This window comes from Scyliorhinus canicula, chromosome 18, assembly GCF_902713615.1.
Source record: "Scyliorhinus canicula chromosome 18, sScyCan1.1, whole genome shotgun sequence".
Classification (NCBI taxonomy): Eukaryota; Metazoa; Chordata; class Chondrichthyes; order Carcharhiniformes; family Scyliorhinidae; genus Scyliorhinus; species Scyliorhinus canicula.
In genome coordinates this window covers 48,194,087-48,212,075 of record NC_052163.1, presented here as the reverse complement: position 1 = coordinate 48,212,075, position 17,989 = coordinate 48,194,087, and the positions used below count along the sequence as shown (strand labels likewise).

General features: G+C 46.0%; 1 protein-coding gene across 1 annotated transcript in view; it reads left to right on the top strand.

The window, feature by feature from the left end:
* The window catches only part of tbcd (tubulin folding cofactor D), a 345,114-nt gene that overhangs the window by 122,146 nt on the left and 204,979 nt on the right, over positions 1 to 17,989 (top strand). The window contains exon 14 of the mRNA XM_038777737.1: positions 5,804 to 5,960. Within this exon, the coding sequence (XP_038633665.1) occupies positions 5,804 to 5,960 (157 nt within the window). The remainder of the gene's footprint in view (positions 1 to 5,803; positions 5,961 to 17,989) is intronic.

The following is a 17,989-nucleotide window of genomic DNA, read 5'->3' as shown; positions in this document are numbered from 1 at the left end:
GACGGCGGAATGGTTTGTGCCGTTCTTGGTGCTGGCGCGGGCTAATTCGCCGATTGCAGTGAATCCCGCCCATAGTTACCAAAAGTAGGACGAAGGAAGCAGTGGATACACAAGAGGCCAGAATCCGAGAAATAAGAGTTTGAGCGAGAGTCAAAAGGCTGGAAAAGGTTAAAAAGATGGGAATGAAACAGGAAGTAGGAGTTATAATATTTTCTCAAAATGATTGGAAGTGAGTCGTGGTTTCCTACAAGGTTCTCTTTCAGGACTCCTTAAATTTAGTGTCTACATCTATAATTTAGATATAGGTCTAGTAACAAAGTAAAATGCATGGTGAATAATTTTAATTAGGGTGTAAGGAGTTACTGATATTAGAATAGGCAAAACAATTGGCAGATGGAATTCAATATCAAAAAGTGTGACACAAATATGGGAAAGAGCGAGATGTTCGTGATCCAGGCCCCGGGGGCAGGAAAGAAAACTGAAGGAGCTACCTTTTAAAGTGGTTGGGAGGAGTTTTATGTATCTGGGGATTCAAGTGGCCAAGAATTGGGGGCAACTTCACAAATTAAATTTGGGCAAAGCAATGGATCAAATGAGAAGGGATTTCCGTAGATGGGACATGCTCCCACTGATGCTGGCGGGGAGGGTTCAGACGGTGAAGATGACTGTCCTTCTGAGACTGCTTTTCTTTTTTCAGCGTCTCCCAATTTTTGTCCCAAAGGCTTTTTTTCAGAAGTATGAATGCAGCGATATTGAGGTTTATATGGGCAGGTAAAACCCCGAGAATCAGGAGGGCACTCCTGTAATGGACCCGTGGAGAAGGGGGCTTGGCTCCCCCGAGCTTTATCAACTATTACTGGGCTGCCAACATATCGATGGTCAGGAAGTGGGTAGTGGGGGAGGGGTCGGTTTGGGAGCGGTTGGAGGCAGCATGCTGCAAAGGTATGAGTTTGGAGGCTTTACTGATGATGCCCCCGCCACTCTCGCCAGCTCGGTACCCTACATGTCCGGTTGTGGTGGCAGCCCTAAGGTTGTGGGGGCAATGGAGGCAGCATATGAGACTGGAGGGGACGTTAGTGTGGTCACCGATCTGTAACAATCACCGGTTTTTTCTGGGGAGGGGGCTGCTGCTGGATGGGGCTTTAAGGTATTGCAGCGGGCAGGGATTGAGAGGTTTGGGGATCTATTCATCCATGAGGGCTTTCCGACCTTCGAGACATTAGAAGAGGAGTTTGATTTGCTGGGTGGGAACGGGTTTCGGTACCTTCAAGTGCGGCGGGACTTTGTACGGAGGCAGGTCCCAAGCTTTCCATGCCTCCCCCTGAGGAGACTACAGTATACAGTGCTGTCAAAAACAGGGGTTGGAGATAGGAAGGGAAGGTTTCGGAGATATACAGGGAACTGTTAGAGTGGGAAGGGGCCCCTATCAGAGAGGTGAAGAGGAAGTGGGAAGAGGAACTAGGAGGGGAGCTGGAAACTGAACTGTGGGGGAAAAGCCTTGAAAAGGGTGAATGCATCCTCGTCCTGTGCTAGACTTAGCCTGATTCAGTTCAAGATAGTCCACAGGGCCCGCATAACGGTAGCCCGGATGAGTAGGTTCTTCGAGGAGGTGGAGGACAGATGTGGACGTTGTGGAGATAGCCCGGCCAACCATGTTCATATGTTTTGGGCATGTCTGAAACTGAGGGAATTCTGGCAGGGATTTGCGGATGTTATGTCAGAAGTCCTGGAAGGTAGGGTAAGGTAGTCCATAATTGGCAATATTTGGGGTGTTGGAGGATTTGGGGGCAGAGGGGGAGGGAGGCCGATACCCTGGCCTTCTCCTCCCTGGTAGGACAGATCTTAATGAGATGGAGGGACTCTGAGCCCCCTAAGTCAGGAGTGTGGGTCAGCGATATGGTAGGGTTTCTCAGTCTGGAGAAAATAATTTTTTTTTCTGAGAGGATCAATACAGGGATTGGCCCAGAGTTGACAGCCGTTTATCCATTTCTTTAACAAAAATTGAATGTCAGCAGTAAGAGGGGAAGGGAAAAGAGGGAGGGGGGGGGGAGAGGAAAACAGGAGGCATGGTAATATATACAATAGTACAGTACTGGTCTCCTTGTTTAAACAGGGATGTAACTGCGCTGGAAGCAGTTCAGAGAAGGTTTACTAAACTGATACCTGGATTGGGTAGGTTGTCTTGTTAGGAAAGGTTGAACCGTCGAGGCTCGTATCTGCTTCGATTTGATGGACCATCTCAAATTTTCCAGGATCTTATGCATTTCAATGTGGAGAGGATGGTTTCTCTTGTGGCGAATCTAATACTAGGGTCCACTGTTTTAAGTATAAGGAGCCATCCATTTCGGGCAGAGATGAAGCGAGTTTGTTTACTCCAAAGGTTTAGTATCTTTGGAACGCTCTTCCTCAGAAGGGAGTGGAAACAGAGTCTTTGAGCATTTTTAATAATCTTTATTGTCACAAGTAGGCTTACATTAACACTGCAATGATGTTACTGTGAAAAGCCCCTAGTCGCCACATTCTGGCGTCTGATCGGGTACACTGAGGAAGAAAGGCAGAAATAGATTTTAGTGATAACGACCACCCATGGTACGGTCCAAGTTTATTATGGACAAGGAAAAAGGTGACCTGCAAAATAAGGTTTTGTATTAGGGGAAGGCAGATTTTACTAAAATAAGGCAGGATCTGGCCAAAGTTAACTGGGAATACCTTCTGTGGGAAAATCTATAGCGGGGCAGTGGAGGGCATTCAAAAAGGAAATGGGGAGTACAGGGCAAACATGTACATGGGGCGGCACAGTGGTTAGCACTGCTGCCTCACAGCTCCAGGGTCCCGGGTTTAATTCCGGCCTTGGGTGACTGTGGAATTTGCACTTTCTCCTCGTGTCTGCGTGGGTTTCCTTGGGGTGCTCTGGTTTCCTCCCACAGTCCAAAGATGTGTCGCATTACGTGGATTGATTGGCCATACTAAATTGCCCTTTGTGTCTAAAAAGGTTGGATGGGGTTACTGGGTTATGGGGATAGGTTGGAGGCGTGGGCTTAAACAAGATGCTCCTTCCAAGGGCTGGTGCGGACTCAATAGGCCGAATGGTCTCCTTCTGCACTTTAAATTCTATGATTCCATGATCTACTAGCCTCCCTCGATTCTTCAGCCTCCCCAGGGAGACAGCAGCCGGGCGCCGATCTGTGCTGGTCCACACAAATGTGGACCAGGCGGAATGGCATCCGACGGGTCTCCCCGATCATCGGACTGCTGGGTGGCTCCCTGGCCCTCCCCCTGGAATGCAGGCACCTTGGCACTGCCACTCTGGCACTGCCAAAGTGCCCAAATGGCATTGCCAAGGTAGCAGGAGCACAGCCAAGGTGGCAGTGCAAGGGTACCGGAGTGCCAGGTTGGCACTGCCAAGGGGCAAGGGTGAGGGGGGGGGCATACTCATATGATTAGGGTGGAGGGTGGGTTTGAAGGTTGGGAGAGTGCAGGGGCCTTTGGGAGGTTGGAGGGGTGATGGGTGGGGCCCTGAAGGGAGGGGGTTCTGTAAGGGGGCTTGGGGTGGGGTGGCTGGACCTGAAGAGGGGGGAACCCCAGGGACCCCATAGCGGGGTGCCCTCACTTGGGGTATGGGGAGTAGTGTGTGTTGGGGGTGACATTGCCCATGAGTGGGGGATCCACAAACTCACTTTGAGATTGGGGCACCCTTTCAAAATGGCGGCCCGATCTCAGTTCAGCTCCCCAGTGCTAAAGAAAATTCCAAGTGTGGGCTAAACTGGTGAGAAACTCCCCAGGGCCCAAAATATTGACTTAAGCATTGTAGCATAGCGGTGGGGAACTCTCTGGAAAAACCCGCCATAAATAAACTTCAAAATTTTTGGGGAGAATCATGCCCTTAGTCTCTCCTCATATGACAGTCCCACCATCCCAGGAATCAGTCTGGTAAACCTTTGCTGCACTCCCTCCATAGCAAGAACATCCTTCCTCAGATTAGGATACCAAAACTGCAAACTATATTCCAGGTGTGGCGTCACCAATGCCCTATATAATTACAGAGAAAGAATGTACTCGGGGTGGTTAGAATCTGGAATGTACTGCTTGGGAAGGTAGTGGAGGCTGGAAACCTTACAACCATTAAAAAGCTCTTGGATGAGCACTTGAAATACCATCACACTCGAGGATTATGGGACAAATGCAGGGAAGTGGGATTAGTGCAAGATTAGGGATAGTTATTGTTGATGTAGACTCAAAGGGCCTTTTCGGCACTGTACCTATGGCTAGGTAGAATCTTGATTAACAAGGGGATGAAAGATCATCGGGAGTAGGCGGGAATTTAGAGTTGAGATTATAAGCAGATCAGCCATGATCTCATTGAATGGGGGAGCAGGCTCGATAAACAGTTATGTTTGTATTCAGTCTAGCAAAGGTCTAATCCAGAACTCTCATTCTGTATTGTCAAGTGAAAGGTGGATAAATGTACCCCAACTAACCTTGACCAGTTTGCAGTCATCCTTTTCAACTCGGGTGTGTTACGCGTTGAGATACACAAAGGGGACAAGAGTCAGGTGACACCATTTTATTGAACACTTTTTCAAGGAAAAGCAATATTTATCAGACTATATTATTTACTTTAATTAAACTCTATCAAACTCTAACAGTCTCTTCACATGACTCTTCAGTAAACAGTTTGAAATCTACACGAGGTATCTACTAATAACACGCTCTTCTGAGTATTTGCTACTCCTATCCACAGGCCCCTATCACTGTATTTGAATTGTTTGTCTGAAAAAAACTGTTAATACCCTTCCAATAAGGCTCAGGCAGGCTGTTCCTTGGTCTTTGAGGATTTCAGGATCTCATCTTGTCGATTTGGGCTTCCCTTCTTGCCCGGGGCTGGTTCTGATCTTTGGGTCATCTACCTGGGTGGTCTGTCTGATCAGTCTGATGCTTGCCACGCAGTACAATGAGCTGGAGCTGCTGCGCTGCTCAGCTGCCAGTCGAGGTGTTCTCTGGAGACGCCATTGAAGAAGGTGCAAAAGGCAGAGAGCTTTTTGTGCCCTTTTCAAAGACTCTGCATCCTCTGTCCAATTCTAGCATCGGGCAGGGGCAGGAAGATCTAATGCGGTGCCATATTTGGAGGTCGCAGAACAGGGTTTTGAACCTTCAAATCTCAATTGCCCTCCTTGTCACGTGTTGCCTCTGGCCTGCTGCTGAGCTGGGTGTCACCAAGGCTGTGTAGCGTTCTTAAAGCAGGCTCACTGGAGGTGCGAACAGCGCTTTGTTCTGAAACAAGGTGGCTGTTAGTACCTGACCAGGTAATTCCAGGCCTGTCTGGTTTTGACAGGAATTTGATTGTCCAAAGCCTTCTTGTATGAATACTGTCAGTTCCAGCTCTGCAGTTTGCAAATTGCAGAGTCCGGCTAGGTTTAAACTTGGCTTCCACAGTTTTAATCCATCCTGATGAAAAAATGTCAATATTTCTGTTAACAATCTTGAAGGTTATGGGTCATCTGATGGCCATCAAACACCACGATGAAAGTACTTTTCTGACTATGTCAGATGGATATGAAAATATGATTTCTGACCTAGCATTCCACACTGAACTGTATGAGCTGCACCACATTGTGAAATCAAGAAGACTCTGAAGTGGCACTGAAAAACTAATGGAGAAAATGGCAAGAAATATAAACCAGAGTGAAATAGAGTTAACAAAGGAAAGCAATGCACATTTTTTAGAATTATGGAAATTGATTCATAATTTTGGGATCAGATTATGGAGCTAATTATTTTGAAACTTTCTCTTCTCCTTTCACAGTTGTGCCTGTAATCCTCAAAGCATTGACTTTTGATGAGAAGCGTGGTGCTTGCAGTGTGGGCTCGAATGTGAGAGATGCAGCTTGTTACGTCTGCTGGGCCTTTGCTCGTGCTTATGATCCTCAAGAAATGAAACCATTTGTTAATCAGATAGCAAGGTAAAAGTATTTTATAATCTTATCTTTTCTGATGACTTCTAAGTGAAGTGAGGCTGTGTAATCTCTGTCTGCTTCTGTGAGATTTGGACCATGCATAAAAGGACAACTGTTTGCATTTATATTGCAATAAGAGACTGCAGTACAGCATGAAAGTTTCTATTTAAAGTGAAGGCTGAGAAATTTAAGATACAACTGCAGTCTAAAGTTCCTTTACCTTGTGCTAACATGTGTCTTTGCTGTGACTTGAAAAGTGCCCATAATGCATAGAACATAGTGTAGAAGGAGGCCATTCGGCCCATCGAGTCTGCAACGACCCATTAAAGCCCTTACTTCCACCCATCCCCCTTAACCAATAACCCCTCCTAATCCTTTTGGACACTAAGGGCAATTTAGGATGGCCAATGCACCTAACCTGCATGTCTTTGGACGGTGGGAGGAAACCGGAGCACCCGGAGGAAACCCACGCAGACACGGGGAGAACGTGCAGACTCCGCACGGTGTCCCAGCGGGGAATCGAACCTGGGACCCTGGCGCTGTGAAGCCACAGTGCTAACCACTATGCTACGTGCTGCCCTACTACTGCAGTTGCATGACATTTTCCCTTTTTCATACTGATTAAGCTGAAGCCCCTTTAGTAAGTGTGTCATTTATGGGAAGTTCTATGCTGAAGTTCCAGGCCCTCAAAACCAGATTAAGATTGCTTGGAAAAGCATTTTACGAAGTACCCTTACTGGTAGTAGATGGAAGAATCTTTCATTCCAGCTCTTCAGGTCTGGTGGCCAGTCTCAAACCATTAGCGCAATAACTAGCTGAATATTATATTTCTGTGCTTCAGTCTGGTTTATATTCCTTACTATTTCTCTGTCAGCTTTTCATTGTTCTTGGGCGGCACGGTGGCGCAGTGGTTAGCACTGCTGCCTACGGCGCTGAGGACCCGGCCCTGGATCACTGTCCCTGTGAAATTTGCACATTATCCCTGTGTCTGCGTGGGTCTCACCCCCATGACCCAAAGATATGCAGATTAGGTGGATTGCCCATGCTAAATTGCCCCTTAATTGAAAAAGAATAATTGGGTACTCTAAATTTATTTGAAAAACAGCTTTTCATCGCTCCTTTAGGCAATGCCAAAAACATAATACTTTAAATGCTTTCATGCCAATTGTGGCATAGTCAGAAGTTGAATGATGGTGTGAGTTTTGAATTTTCAGTTGGTATTTGCATATATTCTGGATGTCCTAACTTCAATATTTACTCAGAGTGACATGCAGTAATTTGGTTTTCAACTTGGAACATTTTGTAAGTAAAACACAAAAGGCCATCTAAGATAGATTCAGCACAGTTGATTTGTGCATGGAGATTATTTTACCAAATTAGATTTTGGAAGAGGTCAGCCTCAGATAGGAGTTGAATGCTTTTACCGTTTGTAAATGCAAGTTAATGAGCACCGAAGATTTAAGTTTGGCATAGAACAGAGAACGTACAGTGCAGAAGGAGGCCATTCGGCCCACCGAGTCTGCACCGACCTACTTAAGCCTTCACTTCCACCCTGTCCCTGTAACCCAATGAACCCGTCCTAACCTTTTTGGTCACTAAGGGCAATTTATCTTGGCCATTCCACCTAACCTGCACGTCTTTGGATTGTGGGAGGAAACCGGAGCGCTCGGAGGAAACCCACGCAGACACTGGGAGAACGTGCAGACTCCGCACGGACAGTAACCCAGTGGGGAATCGAACCTGGGACCCTGGTGCTGTGAAGCTACAGTGCTATCCACTTGTGCTACCGTGCGGCCCATAGTTAGAAGATGAATTGTAGTCTGAGTTTTGGATGTTCAGTTGATTCAACTCTGAAGACTTCATATCCGTCACTGGAACCTGGAAGATTTCTGCTGAACCAGGAGATAGGAAAACATTGGTACTGCCCTTGAGGATCTGAGCAGCAGGTATTTAGCATCGCATCATTATTTTGTCCATTTGCAATCGGCAAATTGTCACTGACAATCATGCATGCACAGCAATCGAAGGAAGGTGATTTTCATGGAAACCAGTCACCTTGCAGCATGTAAATCTGAGACAATATGCTCAGAGGTCACTCCATGCCCGCTGATGTATTAATTTTGCAAACATTAAGTATATATCTACAATCCTGCTTTCACGTGCATAAACTTATTAAAGTAGACTATTCAGATGTTCTCTATCGGTTGATCAATTGGGCTCAGACAGCAAATATGTAATAAAATAAGAAACAGAAAATGTTGGAAATACCTTGTGAAGCAGTGTCTGAAGAGAAAAGAAAACATAGATAACGTTCCAAAAAGAAAGGGATTAAAATAATTTGAGTTAATATAGCACCTTTCATGACCTCAGGATGCCCATAAGTGCTTTAATACTAATAATAATCTTTATTATTGTCACAAGTAGGCTTACATTAACACTGCAATGAACTTTGCAGTGAAGTACTTTCAAAGTGCTGTAATATAGGAAACAAACCAGCCAATTTGTGCACCCAGAAATAGCAGTGCTATAATGACCAGATCGTTTTCATTGCAACATTGATTACGTAAGTTATATTGGCTGGGGCACTGGGTCTAACTGCTATGCTGTTCTTAAAAATAGTGTCCTTAGATATTTTATGTCCACCAGAGAGAGCAAATTGAATCTCGGTTTAATATCATGTGAAGACAGCACCTCTAACAGTATGGCTTTCCCTCCGTACTGGTGTGTCAGTCTACATTTTTGTGCTCAAGTACTGGAAGTGGAATTTTAATCCACAACCTCTGACTCAGAATGCTACCAGCTGAACCATGGCTGGCACAAATGTCCTTCTGTCAGAACAGGTATAAGTTAGAAATGCAACTGCTTTTAATGAAAGAAGGCAGTGAAGGAGAGTACAAAACGAAGAGGGAAAGCTTTGTGATAGGGTGAAAAACAGGTTAGATTAAATGGCAAAATGAATGATGTTAGAAAGGAAAAATTGGGAGTGGTGGGACAATGCACAATTTTCCCTTTCTACTAGAGGAAAAAATGGAGGCCATCAACAAGAAGGATCAACCCAGTTGAATAACAGACGTCACGGAGCGATTGTAAATGAACCATGAGGATGTGTGGCGGTTGGTGCAAGACAGATTAGTGTGACAGATCATGATAGCAGAACATCTGGTAGGAGTAGTTATAAGCAGAGGGAGAGAGAAAAAGGGACAATTAAAGAATCAAAAAAATAAGGTTAGAAGAGTTATTAAAGGCATTACCAGCAACAGCTGTGTGAAGAAATGGGGGCAATGCTTGTGAGCTGAAATTGTTCTGTGAGAGCCTATGAAGTGTTTAACTGAAAGGCAAGATTTTTGTTTCGCAAACTTCCGATGAGCTTCATTAGAACATTGTAAAAGGTGAAGGTCAGTATAAAGCAGAGAATTAAAAATGCAAATTAAAATGGCAAAAATGGAAAATCTTTCTTGAACAATCTTTTTGAGAAGGTAATGGAGATAATGGGGACGAGTTAGAATGGCTAGCTATCAATTGTGTGGTTCATTTTGATTCCTGTTCTGTCTGAGATAGACTTGAGATCTGCTGCCATGCCCTGTTCAGTGGCAGGAAATAGCGCTGCCAAGAAAAATGTCTCAGGATAAGGCATTAGAAGACAATGAACCAAGGACCTGACTTTAGGCATGGCACTCATGGAGTGGAACAGCGAGGGTAGACTCTAGTAAGGCGGTACATATTATTTATCTGGATTTTCAAAAAGCCTTCGGTAAAGTGCCCCACAGTAGACTAATGAGTAAGGTAATAGAATGTGGAGTCAGGGGACAAGTGGCAGAATGGATTGCTAGATGGCTTCAAAATAGGAAGGAGAGAGTGGAAGTATTCAAAGTGGCAGAAAGTGGGAAGTGGTGCTCCATAAAGATCAGTGCTGGGACCACTGCTGTTCACAATTTACATTAACAGTTTGGACTTTGGAATCTAAAACACAATTTCTAAATTTGTGGATCACAACAAAGTGGCCTGGGTGAGGGGTGGAAATAGTCAATACAGTACGTTTCTTATTAAGTTACCTCATTCAACATTGTTCTGCTTCAGCATCAGCGTATAATAATAAGAATCCTTATTGTCACAAGTAGGCTTACATTAACACTGCAATGAAGTTACTGGGAAAAGCCCCTAGTTGCCACATTCCGGCGCCGGTTTGGGTACACAGAGGGAGAATTCGGAATGTGCAATTCACCTAACAGCACGTCTTTCGGGACTTGTGGGAGGAAACCGGAGCACCCAGAGGAAACCCACGCAGGCACTGGGAGAACGTGCAGACTCCGCACAGACAGTGACCCAAGCCGGGAATCGAACCTGGAGTTGTGGAGCAACACTGCTGCCCATGGTAATAGGGCTGGTATGCACACTTAGCATCAGGATTTCTGCTTTGGCAACATTTTGTAGGACTCGAGTGACTTGCTCCCCGACTCTTTACAATTCTACATTTCACCACTTTTCGGTTGGTGGAAAAATGGTGGCAGCAAGCTTGCCGGGTGGGGCTGCGCCCATTACGATGATAAGCTGGCTGCGCTGATGGTGGTGGTTTGAGCGGCTGTTTGCTCAGGCATCTTGGACAGCATGGGAGCAAAATGATGGTTTCACTCAAACAGTTGGTAGAAAACACGCTGCTCCTGATAAAGGAGGCTCTTGGAAAGATGTCAAAGGCAGAGTGAGAGCAAGGAGAGGTGTTGAAGGGGGTGGAGGAGTCACGCCACAGCGACTTGTTCACCTCGATAGGAGAGGGGCTGCAGAGGGTGGAGGAGAGCAACAAAGAGCTGAGAGCCGGTGGAGGACCTGGAGAACAGGTCGCGATGGCAGAATCTGTGGATTGTGGGGCTGTCTGGGGGCGGGGTGTACTTTGCAGAGATGTTCGCCAAGTTATTGGGGAGGGGGGCGGAGGGAGACTGACACCTCTCTCTTTGAGCTGGATAGGGCTCACTAGTCGCTCCAGCCGATAACAAGGGTGAATGAACAACCAAGAGCTGCAGTAGTCTGCTTTCATAGCTCCAGATGAGGGAGATGATGCTGCAATGGGTGAAGCAGAATTGAGACGTGAGGTGGGAAGGCAGTGGTATTCGTATATACCAATACGGTGGAGCTGGCAAGAAGGCGGGCAGCCTTCAACAAGGCAAAGTCAGTGTTGTATAACAGTAATGTGCTGTTCGGGATGATTTACCCGGCGAAGTTCAGAATTACACATAACTCCAAGCGCTATTACTTTGAGCTGGTGGAGGAGGTTGAGGCGTTTGTGGAGGACTGGGACTGAACTGAGTTTGGACTTTGTTTTTCTCATGTTGTGGTTGGGAGGGTATGGTATTAGGATGTTGGGGTTCATTTCCCTTTGTTTGTGGGTCTATTATGTGAGACTATTTGGATGGACTGGATGTGGGGGGTATTTTATGTTGGGTTTTCGGTATTGGGCATGTGGGCTCTGGCAGGAGGGGCGGGGGGTAGAGTAAGAACACAGAAAGAAATGGTTTTGCGAGGACGTGGCTGGAGGGTTTCTGGAAAGGGTGAGGGGTAACTGGTTGGTGGTGACTAGGGGCAGGGTTGGGTCCCGTTCGCTGGGGGGTTGTAGCAGTGACCATGATTGATAGGAGGTGGAGTGGGCTGAGACTCCTGGTCCAAATGGTAACCTGGAATGTATCTGGGTGGGGGTGGAGTGTGAGCGAGTATGAAGGAGAATGGGGGCAGTGGATCCTCGGCAGTTTTTGCACCTGGGGGTAGGAAGTATTTCTCACATGTACTCAAGGATCGACTTCTCCTTTATTATGGGGCAATCGTTGCCTTTGGAGGTAAGAAAGGCGGAATACTCAGCGATGGTTATTTCGGACCATGCTCCGCATTTGGTGGACATGGTCTTGAAGAGACGTCCTGGCATGAAAGTTGGATGTGGGCCTGCGTGTGGATTCAAATTTTTGTGTAAAGATGGGAAATGTGATTGATGACTATGTGGGGAGGTCTTTCCGTCAGTAGTTTGGGAGACATTGAAGGTGGTGGTAAGGGGCGAGATCATCTCGTTTAAGGCTCAGGTAGATAGGGAGGCAAGGGAGGAACGGCCGCTGCTGGTAGAAGAAATCTTGGAAGTGGATGGGAGGTATGTAGAGGATCCTACTCTAGAACACCTGGGGAGTAGAAAGGAATTGTGGGCGCAGGTTGACCGTCTGTCTACAGGGAAAGCGGTACGGCAGTTGAGGTGGGCGAAGGGGGTAGTATAAGAATATTGGGAGAAGGCCAATCGTTTGAATGCAGACCAGCTCTGTTGGCAAGCACCCGTGCGAGAGATTGTTCGGGCCCGGGATGGGGTAGGGCACTCGGTGATGGCGCTGGAGCATGTGAACCAGGCATTTGAGGATTTTTATAAAATGTTGTATAGGTCGGAGCCTCCGAGGGATGAGGCGGATATGAGGGATTTCCTGGAGGATTGGAGTGTCCTAGAGTTGGAGAGGAGGAGAGAGCAGAGCTGGAAGAGCTAGTGGGGATTGAGGAGGTTTGGGCGGCGATAAGGAAGATACAAATGGGCAAGGCACCGGGCCGGATGGGTTCCCGGTGGAGTTTTATAAAAGGTTTTTGGATGGGCTGGCACCGCTGTTGGTAGAGATGTTTGATGATGCGGTGGGCAAGGGGGCACTCCTAGAGACAGTGGGACAGGCATCCATTTCGCTGTTGCTAAAAAAGAATAAGGACCCTGTGGTGTGTGGGTTGTATAGACCAGTACTTCTGGATACCAGGATTCTTGCAGTGTTGACGTTTAGGTTGGAAGAGTGCCTCCTGCAGCTGATTGGGGAAGATCAGACCGGGCTCGTAAAGGGTACTTCAAATGTGCGGCATTTGTTAAATATGGTGCTCTCCCGAACAGAATGGAGGAAGCTGGAGGTGGTGCTGTAGCTGGACGCGACAACGATATTTGCCTGTGTAGAGTGGAGTTGCTTGTTTGTGGTGTTGGAGAGGTTTGGAAGTGGGCCTAAGTTTGTGGCATGGGTGAAATTGTTATTTAGGGAACCAAAGGCGAGTGTGTGTATGAATTAGGTGTATTAGGGTATTTTCAGTTACTTAGGTGAATGAGACAGGTGTGCCTCATGTCCTCCCCTGCTGTTTGCGCTGGTGATAGAGCCCTTGGTCATTGCGCTGAGGTGCTCGGATAAGTGGAAGGTGATTGGGGGTGGGGGGGGGGGGGGGGGGGGGGGCGTTGTGGAGCATAAGGTGTCGATGATTTGTTGTACGTCTCCAATGGGGGTCCACGGTGAGGGATATAACGGGGCTGCTCAGGAGATTCGGGGCATTTTCAGGTTACAAGCTGAATCTGGAACTGGAGGAGGGGTTGTGATGTGAGGTGTTGCAGAGAGTGAATGCCTCAACCTTGTGTTGGGATTGATACAGCTAAAGGTGGTATGCAGAGTGCAAATGATGACACCGAGGATGAACCGGTTATTTGAGGGAGTGAAGGACATTTGTGAACGGTGTAGAAGGGGTCCGGCCAATCATGTACATGTTACCTGCTTCGGGAGGGGGTAGCGGGTCATGTTTGCATTGGTTTTGAGTTATGGGGGTGATGGAGGGGGATTTTTTTTTGTGGTTTTACTTTGCTGAGTTGTATATTTAAAATGTTAAAAATAGAATTAAACAGATAATTAGTTGACGTCGTAATGTGGCTCATGTACACTTCATGTGCTGGGATTCGTTCAATGCAAACTAAAGGAATGCTTCAGGCCTTGCTTTTTTTTATTACCTGGGAGCTTGGGGAATTTGCAGTTCTCCATTCCTTTCTCCATTGCAATGCCAAGACCTGTCTGAATTAACCTGCCAACCAATCAGTACCTTTTTTTCTTGTAATATTAATTGTTGTGATCATTTGAAATTTGGCATTCTTGTATTTTTCCTGATGAGCGCAAGACCAAAAGCTTTGGGAACATATCTTTTGTTTCAGCAATCTTCAAGTCTTATACCATCAAGCAACTAAGTGGGTAGAGTGTAGAACTGGCTACCACAGGAAGTGATTGAAGGAAAAATTATAGTTGATTTAAAGGGAAATCAGACAAGCAAATTAGGGAGAAGGAAATAGGTAATAACTCAACCACTGGTCTAGGCAAATCCATGTGTAATGGTGCCGGTCTCCAGCCTGGATAAATGGGGAGGGTTAGAGGCAGGAAGGGCATCTGACTGTAAAACCACCCACCGAATCCCCAAAATGATGGTTGATATGCAGATGATCAACCAGCATTGTGGTGACCCCCATGTAACATAGGAAAAGCCAAAACATAAATAAAGGTAATAGATGGTTACCATGGTAGATTTGGATGAGAAAGGACGAGACTCAGGTTGAGCTTAAACATTGGCATGGGCTGAATGGCTCTTTCTGTACTGTACAAGCAACTGGAATCTCAGGATCTACCTTGTGTGTGGACTGAATGAAGTTGTTTCGCAAAGTGATCACCCAATCTGTGTTTGATCTCAATGTAGAGGAGACTACATCGTACAATATACTAAATATAAAAACTACAAATAAATTGTTGTTTCTCCAGGAAGGAATGTTTACAGCTGGGGAGAAAGGAACAGATGCTCTAGCTTCAGTGCTTGCTCAGGATGGTGCTGTGGAAAAGAGAGGGCACGTTGGGGGTGATTAAAGTGTGTACCATTTTTGGTGTGTTGGAAGACCAGAGAGTGAGAGAGGCAGATATTTTGGCCTTTGCCTCCCTGGTAGCCTGGAGACGGATCTTGTTGGCATTGAGGGACACAAAATCCCCAAAATCTGGGGTGTGGATTTGTGACATGGCTGGGTTTCTCAGGCCTGAGAAGATTAAGTACGCCCTGAGGGGATCAATGCTAAGATTTGCCTGGAGTTGGCAGCCGTTTGTCGACTTCATTGGGAAAAAAAGCTGCCAGCAGTGGTGGTTGGGTGGGGGGGGGGGGGGGGGGGGGAAGAGAAGGTAAAGGGAGCAGCATGGGGGTTGGGTAAGGTGGGAAATGGTTAGTGGGAAATTGTGATTGGGGTTGGCTGTGTTTGGCTGTTGGTTGGGTATGTGATGTTTACTTTGCTTTTTTTTTTGATTCCTGGTGGTTACAATTGTTAAAATGATCAATGCCTTAATAAAAACATTTTTAAAAAATAGAGTGGATCATGGGTACATGAAAGGAATAGCCCCATCCGAATTCTGAAAATGGAGGTGCAGAATACTTCATTGCACATGGAGGCTAATGAGGTGGAAGTTGAGAACTAGGACCCCTATAATGGTTCTGTGAGGGTGTCGAAAGGGTGGGAGTAGAATGACAGGAAATAGAAAAGGTGCTTTTGTGAGTAAAACCTGTCTTGTCTTCTTGGCCGTTGCTGTGACTCATTTGTACCCCTGTTTGCATGCAGCTAGCATGCTTTCATTAGGCATACCTTCAGGCCTCTGATATATGAAGATATTGCCTCCTAAGCGTGTGTGCATATAATTGAAAATTTGAACGGGCTGCTGTCACTTGTCTTGACAGCTGCCTATTTGGGCACTTGGCAATGGCTGTAATCCACAGGGACAAGACAGAGCTACATATCGTTTCACTTGTGATCTGTGACAGTAGTAAAAGTGATAGGGGTCTTTTAATTACCAATCAATGGCTGAAATTGGCCATGAATTTCTGGAATTCTTACTGCTTGGCAATGTCATTATTGCTGCTGAACACAAGAGGTAAATTTGCCTGCTGTATTTTTCTTTTGATCTGCTGATTGGCGTTGCCCAGGGCTGTTTAAAATTATAACTTCATTCCACACTATGGGCAACTTTGCTTCATTGTCAAACTGAAATTTTTGAAAGGGTGTGAATTGTCAGAAAGTAGTTAGCTACTTCTCTGAATAATGTCTCCACATAGCCTTATAAAGAAGCACATTATAAATGCAAAGTGGAAAACTATACTGAAATATAAATGTTTGAGGTTAAAGTTGTTCTCTGAAGGTGCAAATTATTTTTGAATACATCCACGTTGCAAATAGTAGAGTTGGTACGAATGCAGAGTCCAACTGAGATACAAATGTGTTTGGTTTCCATGCTGCAAATTGATCCCTGCATTCGGTAGCAGGTATGTTTCATGCAGGGGCGGTTTCATAAACAATGCAGAATGTATTGGTAGCTGATTTGCAACTTGTTGACTGTCATGAAATTACATCTGGACACACTGCAGATTTAGAATTGTCATCGGGGGGAGGGGGGGGCAGCACGCGATGCAATGGTTAGCACTGGGACTACAGCGCCGAGGACACGGGTTCGGATCCCGACCCTGGGTCACTGTCCGTGTGGAGTTTGCACATTCTCCCTGTGTCTGCGTGGGTTACAGCCCCACAACCAGAGATGTGCAGGCTAGGTGGATTGGCCATGCTAAAATTGCCCCTTAATTGGAAAATAACTTATTGTGTACTCTAAATTAAAAAAAAAAGAATTATCAGCATAATTTTTTTTCACCTGGCAATGTGCCAACACAAAACAATTGAGGAAGTGCCCTGATACGATAATAACAGGTGTTGGGAGATGTGGGTTTGATTATTTATTCCATTGATTCTCGGGTACAGTCGACCAGGCTAGATGGGATTGAGGTTCACAAGGAGGAGGTGTTAGCAATTTTGGAAAGTGTAAAAATAGATAAGTCCCCTGGGCCAGATGGGACTTATCCTAGGATTCTCTGGGAAGCCAGGGAGGAGATTGCAGAGCCTTTGTCCTTGATCCTTATGTCGTCTTTGTCGACAGGAATAGTGCCGGAAGACTGGAGGATAGCAAATGTTGTCCCCTTGTTCAAGAAGGGGAGTAGAGACAACCCTGGTAATTATAGACCTGTGAGCCTTACTTAGGTTGTGAGTAAAATGCTGGAAAAGGTTATAAGAGATAGGGTTTATAATCATCTTGAAAAGAACAAGTTGATTAGCGATACTCAACACTGTTTTGTGAAGGGTAGGTCATGCCTCACAAACCTTATTGAGTTTTTTGAGAAGGTGACCAAACAGGTGGATGAGGGTAAAGCGGTTGATGTGGTGTATACGGATTTCAGTAAGGCGTTTGATAAGGTTCCCCACGGTAGGCTATTGCAGAAAATACGGAAGTATGGGATTGAAGGTGATTTAGTGGTTTGGATCAGTAATTGGCTAGCTGAAAGAAGACAGAGGGTGGTGGTTGATGGCAAATGTTCATCCTGGAGTTCAGTTACTAGTGGTGTACCGCAAGGATCTGTTTTGGGGCCACTGCTGTTTGTCATTTTTATAAATGACCTGGAAGAGGGTGTAGAAGGATGGGTTAGTAAATTTGTAGATGACACGAAGGTCGGTTGAGTTGTGGATAGTGCTGAAGGATGTTATAGGTTACAGAGGGACATAGATAAGCTGCAGAGCTGGGCTGAGAGGTGGCAGATGGAGTTTAATGTGGAAAAGTGTGAGGTGGTTCACTTTGGAAGGAGTAACAGGAATGCAGAGTACTGGGCTAATGGCAAGATTCTTGGTAGTGGAGATGAACAGAGAGATCTCGGCATCCAGGTACATAAATTCCTGAAAGTTGCCACCTAGGTTAATAGGGCTGTTAAGAAGGCATGTGATGTGCTAGCCTTTATCAGTAGGGGGATTGAGTTTCGGAGCCACGAGGTCATGCTGCAGCTGTACAAAACTCTGGTGCGGCCGCACCTGGAGTACTGCGTGCAGTTCTGGTCAGCACATTATAGGAAGGATGTGGAAGCTTTGGAAAGGGTTCAGAGGAGATTTACTAGGATGTTGCCTGGTATGGAGGGAAGGTCTTGCGAGGAAAGGCTCAGGGACTTGAGGTTGTTTTCGTTAGAGAGGAGAAGGCTGAGAGGTGACTTAATAGAGACATATAAGATAGTCAGAGGGTTAAATAGGGTGGACAGTGAGAGTCTCTTTCCTCGGATGGTGATGACCAACACGAGGGGACATAGCTTTAAATTGAGGGGTGGTAGATATAGGACAGATGTCAGAGGCAGTTTCTTTACTCAGAGAGTAGTAGGGGTGTGGAACGCCCTGCCTGCAACAGTAGTAG